Genomic DNA, 10,442 nt, shown 5'->3' with positions numbered 1-10,442 from the left:
CCTGTCACCTTGGATCGCTCGACTCTTCTTCTTCTTCGTCTGCTCTTCGATGAACCGCGGCGAGATATCTCGTTGGCACGAGAGCTATGCACTTTCGCGATGCGATGCGTCGGTCATTGGTGAGATTTTGTTACCTGCTTGCGAGTATTTGACGCGTACATTCTTTCTTTGCTGAGAATGATTTTTGAAGGAACGGCTTGTAGGCTTCAATTTGATCAATCTAATCTATTAAGAAAGCATCACGCGCTACTACCGAATATTTTGTTTCGTAAAAGAATATCCGTCAGTGTGAAAAAAAAAACGAATCGATTATAACAGCGCACAAATCGTTCCATCAACTCTCTCGAAAAGCGACACTTTAATCGTCGTATACGCAAAGAATTTTTCAATCTCCCCGAATCGGAATGAAAAATCGGCTCAACACCATTATAACCGACGAATAAATTCTATTACTCCTAAAGGAAGAGTATTAGACACAGCAGAAGCATATCCGCCTAAATATTTCGACAGTGAAAACTTGTCTGTACATAATACCGCATCAGCGACAGTAGTCATGTGAAGCCTTTGACTCGAGGCGAGGACTTTCCTCGAATGTTAATTTCGACGACATACAAGGCGAGTCCAAATATGACTTTCAAACAGCTCAAGAGGATCATTGTCAACATGCACGGATGGACCGAGAGTAGATGTTGCGAATGAAAGTCACGAATATTTTCACGAAGAAAGAAACACTATGCTCATATTATTATACTCGATGAGTGCTTCTTATTTGCCCGGCAAATATTACGGAGGATAGGTACGTTTAGCGCCCACTTTCGATACAGAAAATCAATGTCAATACTCAGGGCCTTCGATATTATATAGTACGATCGAATCGGAGAAAACGCGTTCTTCAAAAGCTTCGCTAATTGAAGCTTCGTCGTAAAACTCGATAAGATTTACGGGAAAAAGAAACGCGCAAACCACAGCAACGCGAACTAAAAATAAACAAAACAAATTATACGCCCACTACAACCGCAATTACAAAACGCGAAGAACCGAGCGTAAACAATAAAATCCATCATCCTCTCGGCTCTAATCGATCGAGAGGCACTGCAGTAGCGTAGCCGTTTAGAAGTACACGCGCATCAGCAGTAGCCGCGCTCGTCATCATAATCCATTCGAGTCCCAAGAATTACGAGAAAATCGTGCGCATTACCATTCCGACCGCAGTCTACTCTTTCTGCGCGTAAGTGCTTAATAGAAGACTCATTTAAATTCCTGCGGCTACAGACACACACATACAAATATACTCAAAACGCGGTGAATTCGCCCGGCGCGCAATCCTGCGATGTGCAATTAAAACGACGACGAGTTGCCCAGTGTGTGTGTGTGTGTGTGTGTGTGCATAAGCGCGGTATTCGCGAAAGTGACCGTTTCATTAGAAATATTAGCTTTTGCATTTACGTATACTAACGTTTTCTAAGGCAAGCGCGGGCGTCGTCTCTGCGGTCAGTCTCTTCGTTATGTTACCGGCACTCTATCTGTGTCTGTGTGTACATACCAATGGCAAATTCGTCATAGAAAGTTTTTCTCTCTTTGCTCGGCCGTCGCATCTATGGGAAAACGTCGGAGCAGATCGGCAGATATTCGGTAATACAGCAGACAGTCTCTCTCTCTCTCTCTCTCTCTCTCTCTCTCTCTCTCTCTCTCTCTCTCTCTCTCTGTGGCTTATCTCGCGGCATCTCTCGTATAGTTCTTGTGGGAACGAGCGGTTTTATTCGCGAAATACAAGGACACATTTTGAAACTGTTGCAGATATGCGCTGCCGCGAGATGACTTTGCGCGATGCGGAATTTTTTTATTAATGCTCGGGGAGATGCGGCGTGCCGATTTCTCATCCCAAAAATGTACACGCTTGTAGAATCGCGCGATTGTTCTTGCGAAAGGTGTATATATAAGCTCTCTAGAGATGAGGGCCGCCGTTTAATGCTGTGATGGCGTGTACGCGCGCGTATTGACGTTTTGATTGAGGGTTTTATGAGCTGCTATGGGAACGTTCGAAAGTGACAATTTGATTTAGGATTCGCGCGAGAAACTGTGCCTTTTGTTGTTTTATAAACGTTGAGCGATGGTAGAAAGACTTTTATGAACAAAAAAAAAGTTATATTCTATTGTCCGATCGATCCTACTCCAATTCAGCTGTGTATACTTCGTCGTGAACTTATTGTTCGATTACATACGCGTAATTTAAGGCAACGTTGTGCATCGAAAATCGATTCGAATAAATGACTTTCTTTCGTCGTTTCTAATATATGTCGCTGCAGTCGGCATATAAACATACGAAAGAAGGCGCGATGCGGTACGAAATTTAAAATTCCACAATATATTTCTGGTGAAAGTATGCGTTTTCTGAATTATGCGGCTATCCGTACATTAATTATCGAGCCTTTCATTGGGAACACGCGCGCGGGCCAAATGAAGATTGATAATCTTCTCTGTGTTTATGATAAGTATGATTATTATCTCATTATAATATTATATCACTGAGAGTCGATTTCGAGCGCGAATATCCGAATGCCTCGCGTGTGCGCTGGTTTTGCGAAAGGCGATTTTACGTTTTTAATCGATTTCGCGTGCGGCCACTGATTTATTTATCATATCGGAGTTGCCAGCTATTCATAGGTATATTCATTAATGGTCGCCGATTGGAGTTTTATTTTTTTATTTTATGGAATAGTCTAGAATTATTATAAAATAAAAGAAGCTTTTGACCGCCCGCGGGTCAGGGTCAGCTCGCCTTGCGAATGATTCTGCGGATGGGAAAGGATAACCGAATGGAAACATGTCTCGCGAAAAAGTGTATATGACTTCTCGTGGTATATAAGTTTTCTAATTGATTAATAGCAAGTTTTCACGGGGCAATATAAGTTCCTGGGCGAAGTACGTATCTATAGTGGGTTTCCTCTATTGATGTATGGGAGATATTCAATCGTTATACCAATTCACCGAAAAATATAAGTGTATTAAATGGGATGACAAAGTTTGAGCTTTGTACTGCATATTTTATTAAAGGAAATTCAACATTAAAAGTAATAAATGAGACACGTCCATACAGGGAGTCATTAACGTATATATCTATACCTCTATGCGGAATTCGCAAAAATTAAAGGTTAGTAGACCCTCGCTTTATAAATCAGAAAAAACTACAAATCCGTACAAATGATAAGTTATCCCTATACGAAACATCAGTCTCCTCTTGCGTGATACTTACTAATCTATACTTTCTTTGCTCTTCAAAATCACGTTATTTGCCCCCGCATACATGTTACTCGCGACTCGTCGGTACAGAGAAAAAAGCCTCTATCCAGGCTGTAAGCTGCTGTAAGTCGTATACATATATATCTTCATATAGTTATATACACGCACCAACTTGATAGACCATCGCAGACGGCAAAAGAAAATATGTAAAATACGCAGAATCATGGCGGCGGCTCACCTTGCGAAGCTGCGTTTTCGTTCGGTACTGCGATTTTCCGACCGAGAGTCCATACGCTGAAGCCTCGTTTCTCGGACTGCACTTATCCCAAAGCGTTATGGTGAGTTTTATCACTGGGATGTAATCGTTTCTACTGTCTTTGCTGATGTCGGCTGAACGAGCTGTTTTTATTTGCGCGACGCCGACATAACCTCAAAACTGTCGTACACACTGCAGATACACTCTATGCGAGAATGTCCGTCTGTTATTGTCTTGTTCCCGATTATAGGCTGTAGGCAGGATTGTCGTCGTGTTTTTTTGTTGCGAGATAGGTTTTTGACAGATTTGTAATATCATCTGGTGCGTTGTAAGTTGTAACGTAGATAGTTATTTTGGTTTCTCGGAGTCTTTTTTTAGCGCCGATTGCCACGTAATAGACACTTGTATGTTATTATTTGCTTTACATAATAAATAACAAAATGGAGTCATTTTATTGCAAATAATGAGGTGACTTTGAGACTTGCACTTTTTCGTTTTGTTTGTCATTTCTGCATTGACGTTAAAAAATTAAAGATATGCATTGCTTTAATTTGTAGAGTTATTCTGGTGCATCTGACGATGATGCTGGGGGGGATGAGGATCAGGAATCTTCTTCTTCCTCCTTGTGTGACATAGATACGCTGAAATCTTTTCGAGAGCAATGGCAGAGAGAGCTGGAAATATCTCCCAAACATGCTATTCATCCTCAATTAAAGAAACTCCAGGATGAAAAACTCAAAGAGAAGAAACCAGAAGAGGTCTCCTTAGAAACTAAGGTACTTGTTTATCCTTTTACTCGAGTTCTGTTATAATTTGGATTCTAATGTTGAACTATTCTGTTTTTTTGTTTAAGGCAAAGAACTTATTTTTACAAGGTATAGAGAACGAGCAGTCTGGAAAACTTTATGAAGCTATACAGTTCTATCGCAGAGCAGTGCAGCTTGTACCAGATGTAGAATTTCGTCTTTATGAGTCCACTAAACCTAAAATACGTGAGAAGATTGATGCTGACGAGACGGTTTTGGAGAGACCTACTGGTGATAATGACAGGACTGAATCAGATGATTTAAATGTAGATGAAAATGAATCTGATATCTTGGGCAAGCTGTCTAGAATCATTCAAAAAAACGGCTATGTTTGTTTACCTCTACATGAGCAAAGTGTAAGTCATTCAACTTGTTAAGAATCTCATTTTACTACAATTCGCAGTTATTGATTTTTTGTTGCTTTTCAGACAACACACATTTCATCTCTGCCTATGGAAATAGTCTTATATATTTTAAGATGGGTTGTATCATCCGAATTAGACATTCGAAGTCTAGAAGTGATTTCGCGAGTATGCAGAGGTTTTTACGTTTGTGCCAGAGATGCAGAAATTTGGAGGATGGCGTGCGTACGCGTTTGGGGTGTTAACTGCGGTAGATTCGAACCAAAATATCAGTCATGGCGAGACATGTACATGCAGCGTCCCAGATTGCGTTATAACGGATGCTACGTTAGTAAGACAACTTATATAAGACATGGTGAGAATAGTTTTCAAGACCAATTTTACAGGCCTTGGCATCTTGTCGAATACTTTAGATACTTGAGGTAAAATTTTAGTATCTAGTAAACGTTGGTTTCAATGAATAACACGGTTACTAAATACGCAATTATTGTTTGCAGATTTTTCCCGGAAGGAAGAGTTCTTATGCTCACGTCTACTGATGATGCACAGTCTTGTGTCAGTTCCTTGAAAAGTCGCAATCCACGCAATAATACTGTCCTGATTGGTCACTACAGGCTGCACGATAATTGCGTGAGTTTGGTTCTAAAGCGTCAGGAGACCAAAACCAGTTCAGCCACTTTCAGCAATCGTCGACGAAAGCGTGGCGAACCTGTGCATGATAGCGGAGAACAAACTTTTCATGTGGTAAGCTTTTTATCTTGATAACAAATAAAACACTACAATTCAGCTCTCTAATAAAACATTTTATATTTTGCAGGAATTCGAAATTCAAAATTACCACAAACGTCCAAACTCACAGCTATCGTGGTTGTGCTACATCATATATACAAAATATATAGACGGACAAGAAGTTCCAACCAAACTAAGCCTTGGAGGTAGATATCCTCCTTTCCGTTTTAGTCGAGTCAAGAGTTATACTCAGGAGAGCGAGTTTCCGTTGCAATAAGTTTTTGTAATTGTTTCAAATATTTGAATATCGTACATAGAATTGTACATAAAACAAATCGATTCTATATAGGTAAATGTAAATATTTTTAAACAATTGTTTTCATTTATTAATATTAAAGTTGAACAGGTTTATTTATTTTTTTTTTTAAATATTGCAGATGATGTAGATTTCAAATATACACTATTATTGAGGCTTTCAATTGAAAATATTAAAATCTATGTAAACATTGAATGATAAGCAATTTAAACTCTTTGAAAAAGTTTTTTAATTGTTATTATATTTTATTAGTACTTACCGAAATCGGAGATTTGAAGAATATAGATATTTTGTTAAATGTTTTTCGAGAAAAGAAATTATACAATTTTTGGAACGGTGTATAGTTTATTTATCTAACAATAATATAATCTGCTTCGAAGCTTCAATGTCAGTTTCGAAGTTGCTCTTCGTATATATACTACAATAAACGTATTTTTGATGCAATCGCTTTATTTCTTGCTTTCTCAACGAGGTTCAACTCTGAGTTCAATTTACCATTACACTTTAATAATTTTATGGCCGATATGTACTATAAGTCATCTCTTCATTTACTTATGTACGAACAAAAGAAAAGGTGAAAAAAAGTCAACATAGTGCACTGCGATATTAACCCTCTCGTCGTTTTTCTTATGATTTGTTTTTACTTATTAGTTATCGATAGATAAAGCAGCCAACGATTAGCGGGAAAATACTCTTTATCGTAGCGTATTTTAACAACGTATTGGCGTTCTTCACAAACGCATCACAGCCTTTCATGACGGTACAGCAGAAAAACTTCATGAAATCATCAGCTTATTATTGGTCCGTTTTTTAAACGGTATCATTTTTTTCAGTTAAACAGAATTCCGAGGACATAGCGTTATTTTTTGCAAGTAATACAGACTGCTCGCATTTCATTTTAGACAAAAAATGTAATTGTACTCTGATAGTAGAGAGAAATCATGCTTGAATTTTTTTTCTTTTAAATCGTACCTAACGTAATTTATAATGACGCATAGATTATTAGTTTACGTGTACTTTGTACATCACGACCTCGCGCGTTCATTTCAATTTGCTATTCCGTACTTCCACAGTACTTAATTTTTGTTTAGCAATAAGCTTTCATTTGTAAAATTTGAGATACGATCCGTTCCATAAACTGCTGAAGAAGATTTTTTTTCTTTTATTTTAATATTGCTATATCGAAGAGTTTTTAATAAATATTTCTATATGATGATTGAGAAGCCAAACAAAGGGCAATTGTGTATTACTCAAATGAACAGAAGGTCTGTATATTAAAAATGATGAACGAGAAATTCTATTTTTAATGCAAAGTACTGTCTAGATATACTATAATGCATACCTTATAGTCTTTAATCATTTACTTGAAGAGAATCGCTAAACTCGTGGAAGCCAAACTATTTTTGCTTTTCGCCGAATACAAATATTTCATATACATGATCTTTCGAAATTCCTCAATTCCATGAACAAAATTACAAGCATTGCACGCGCTTTGTTTTAATGTAAAAATTGCTTTAAATGTTTCTTAGTATAGTTTGGTCGTATACTTACGTATTCTTTAAACGTTACGTTTTTGCTTATTTTATTGCAATGTTTCTCATTTTATAAATGGAATTAAGTAAGATTTCGTCAACAATATTTTCGTTTTGTAAGATTAAAGCAGATCTTTTCATCCAGATCCGGGTGTCTTTATAATGTAAACTTAACACGATGTATAACCAGCGAGAAATTTCAACGCAGACGATAATATATATGTCACAGTACTTAGTAAGATAGTATTAGAATTTTCAATGCTTACATCCTAGGAAGGTTTTTCTCGTACTTGAGTGATCCTTAAGGACACTTTAACTATACCACAACGGACGTCTTACTTCGTTACATGTATCGTATAGGGCTATCTAAGGCATGTACACAGCTACTTGCGTAAAGTTATAAAAGAATCTTTTTCTTCGCGATTTAAGAAAGCTCGCAAGCCATGCAAAAACGTTCATTGGAATTTCTTATTTACGGAATGGATCTATACATTTTTTATTTCGCGTAACAAAAACGTGCACCACGCGGTTACTTAAGTTTTTCGCTTTTAAAATATAATTTAATTATACTATTATATTATTATGAAAGATGATGCACTGCATCGGTGAAACTTTAACAAAAGCAGAATTGATAACAGTATTATTATATCTGCAAGTTTGAAGGCGGCTAATGCTCTATCGGAAGTACTGTAAAAACGGAAAACTTTATTTTGCTTCACTTTTGGAATGGATAATTGCAATATCGAAAAATGATCGATAGTACTGCCTTCGCTAACTATTACATTATTCTTAATCATTACTCCCATCACTTCACCACACAAGGTTCTTATACATAGCATAACACTCTCATGATATAATGATATATTATATATAGCTATAATTGGATTCATCATATATATGCGTTCAATTGACAAAATTTTCAGAGCACCTGTTTAGACAATTTGGGAAAAATACCCGTTTGAGAGTCTCTGAAAGTCTGCCAGGAGGGTTATTCTGAGTTGATAAATTTTTTTTATCGCCGTAAGATTTTGTGATAAACAGTGAATGCATAACTTTTTTATCACTATAGAATAACCCCCTAGTATGTTTATTGAGATTATATAGTGAATTTCAAGAGGTAAGAAGACACGATGTTTTGTCGAGCAGCAGATGGCGCAGCATGATAATGCAGCGGGGAATCACAGATTTTTAAAGGTCAAGAGATATAATCAAGTCGATCTATCATAAAAGACTACCTTGAAAAAATGCCTTATACTTGCTTGCAATTTAGCCGAATTTCCGTTTGAAGTTTTCTTTTTTGGGAGTTTAAAGTTGCAATGCGATACTAGCGGCAGCTTCGGGAATTAGAAAACATGGCGTCGACAAAGTCTCTGTTTACATTGGTGGTATATAGGAGTTCAGTATTTTTAGTCAATTTTTAAATAACAATTGTTGTAAATTGTATGTGAACTCATTAAATCAACTTCTAGAGTTGACTATTATCTAGGGCGAAATGTATTTTTGTACTGAATACAGAAAACTTACTAAAAAAAAGAGTCTGCTGCACTAATTCGTTCCTCAAGGACTGTAATTCCAAAATGCAAAAACTCTGTCATTGAGTTTTTACTCAGTACTCAGCAAAGGAACGATATTTACTACAAATTGACTAAAAAAAATTTATTTTGTGTATCTGAGCAAGAGCAGGAACAGTCCTTTTTTCAACTACTACTTCTACGTCATTTTTATCGTTTTCATTTTAGTAACAATATCCCTGTGACCAGATAAGGCTTAGATTTCGAAGAACTTGTTTGTCAAACTAATGAATACAGCTAAATTTTTTCTGGAGCTTTTACGGAGCACCACACATGTTAATCATGCCAGAATTTATAACGTTCTGGCCTTCCATCATGTTTTTTGATAATGGTGTAGCTTCGTAACGGCGAAGCTCCATATAAGAGTCCTGTGTATTTCGGAGACTTTCTGGCACGAATTGAGCAAGCGAACCAAGTTTAAACTCCCAATAACGCTCTTTTTACACGTCAAATTTTAAACTGCATCAACGAACAAGAAAGTTAAGGCATTTTATTGTTAAATACGCGTATAGTTCTCCGTAAATAGATGTATAGGACGTACGATCACTTTGTGTATGAGGCGCATGTTTACCATTATTTCTTCGATTTTAAAAAACGAGCACTGTAAATATACGTATTATTCGTAAAAATTCAAGGTAAGTAAGTTTAAAACATACATGTATGACAAATAAAATACATATCTTTTCGTCACGATCTTTGGATCAACGTGCAGACACGTTGTCGTACATACACATGACTTTTTCTTCTCGACAAAGGAATTTCAATAAAATCCAATTACTCGATCTTACAGGAATGAACATACACTTATTGCACTGTGTACGCGTGTGTCGTGAAAACCAAAAAATTTTCGCACAATTAAACCTTTACAAAAACCTTCCTATCGATCGCCTCCACGAGTGGAGTGGTATATACTTTACACATCCTTTTGGAGAGTCGCTCGATCCAGCCACAAAAAAATTAGTCCACATCTTTACATGAATTTTACGCAGTTAGAGCTCGTCGTGCTGCATCAGCGTCGAATCGATTCCCAGAGCGTCGGCTGCGGCGATATCGGCCTGGCAAACTTCGGGCTCGATCATCCAGGCAAGATCCTGGAGTGTAGCCGCGTGCATCGAGCAGACCGCCATCACCACCATCACGTGCATTATGTTGTGGGAGTTGAGATACATGTCTACTCGGCCCGGCATCCACTTCTCCGGGATCCGCATCGCGCCGATCGTGCCGCCGATCACCGCTATCAGGTCCTGCAAACAGTGATATTTGGTGGTTATCATGAAAGTTTGTGGATAGTATGTTGTTTTTATTCAGTTACGTTATTTTATAGAGCGAGTTGTTGCGCGGCGATGGATCTGCTATTAATGATTTGAATTTCCCGCCTTGATTTTCCCAAACGAGGAGAAAAAGAGAAAACGAAGCGAATATTAAATGAAATATATGTTAAGGCTTCTGCAAAAAGTATGTGCAAGATGGAGGCATATTTCATTAATTGCAGATTAAAATTGAAAACAAAACAGTGATAGTCAAATAAAAGACTCTCGCATGCATCAGATTTTTTTCCATCGTTCAAAGGCTGCACATAGGTACTTCAAAATATTTTAAAGCCCTCTGAGTATACCCATTTTTTTAAATT

At 37.4% G+C, this 10,442-nt stretch overlaps 2 protein-coding genes across 6 annotated transcripts in view; one reads left to right on the top strand and one right to left on the bottom strand.

Annotated features, from left to right (window-relative positions):
• Window positions 1–3,305: 3,305 nt before the first annotated feature.
• On the top strand, window positions 3,306–6,153 carry LOC100124194 (F-box only protein 9). Of its 2 annotated transcripts, XR_001728876.3 has the most exons (7): window positions 3,396–3,578; window positions 4,054–4,272; window positions 4,350–4,658; window positions 4,731–5,086; window positions 5,162–5,408; window positions 5,482–5,742; window positions 5,831–6,153. XR_001728876.3 is itself a non-coding variant. In XM_016982789.3 (6 exons), the coding sequence occupies exons 1-6, from the start codon at window positions 3,576–3,578 to the stop codon at window positions 5,668–5,670; spliced, it is 1,323 nt and encodes a 440-aa protein (XP_016838278.1). In that variant the 5' UTR covers window positions 3,306–3,575; the 3' UTR covers window positions 5,671–6,153. The 2 variants fall into 2 exon arrangements, 1 of the variants encoding a protein (XP_016838278.1); XM_016982789.3 differs by having other exon boundaries at window positions 3,306–3,578; window positions 5,482–6,153.
• A 200-nt stretch (window positions 6,154–6,353) lies between these two features.
• The window catches only part of LOC100115660 (progestin and adipoQ receptor family member 4), a 28,658-nt gene continuing 24,569 nt past the window's right edge, over window positions 6,354–10,442 (bottom strand). For 3 of the 4 annotated variants that reach the window (XM_016982799.3, XM_031931973.2, XM_008217652.4), the window contains one exon: window positions 8,730–10,056. In XM_016982799.3, coding sequence (XP_016838288.1) covers window positions 9,802–10,056 — 255 coding nt within the window. In that variant the 3' untranslated portion in view covers window positions 8,730–9,801. Of the gene's footprint in view, window positions 10,057–10,442 lie in introns of all 4 variants that reach the window. The other variant, XM_001608228.6, reaches the window with a different exon arrangement.

This window comes from Nasonia vitripennis, chromosome 5, assembly GCF_009193385.2.
Source record: "Nasonia vitripennis strain AsymCx chromosome 5, Nvit_psr_1.1, whole genome shotgun sequence".
Taxonomy (NCBI): domain Eukaryota; kingdom Metazoa; phylum Arthropoda; class Insecta; order Hymenoptera; family Pteromalidae; genus Nasonia; species Nasonia vitripennis.
The sequence above is the reverse complement of the archived record's forward strand: the minus strand, read 5'-3'. Positions and strand labels throughout refer to the sequence as shown.

Coding starts and splice junctions, on each gene's coding strand:
- LOC100124194 (XM_016982789.3), top strand. Junction 4,659..4,730: donor TACCTCTACATGAGCAAAGT/GTAAGTCATTCA, acceptor GTTGCTTTTCAG/ACAACACACATTTCATCTCT. Junction 5,409..5,481: donor GAGAACAAACTTTTCATGTG/GTAAGCTTTTTA, acceptor TATATTTTGCAG/GAATTCGAAATTCAAAATTA.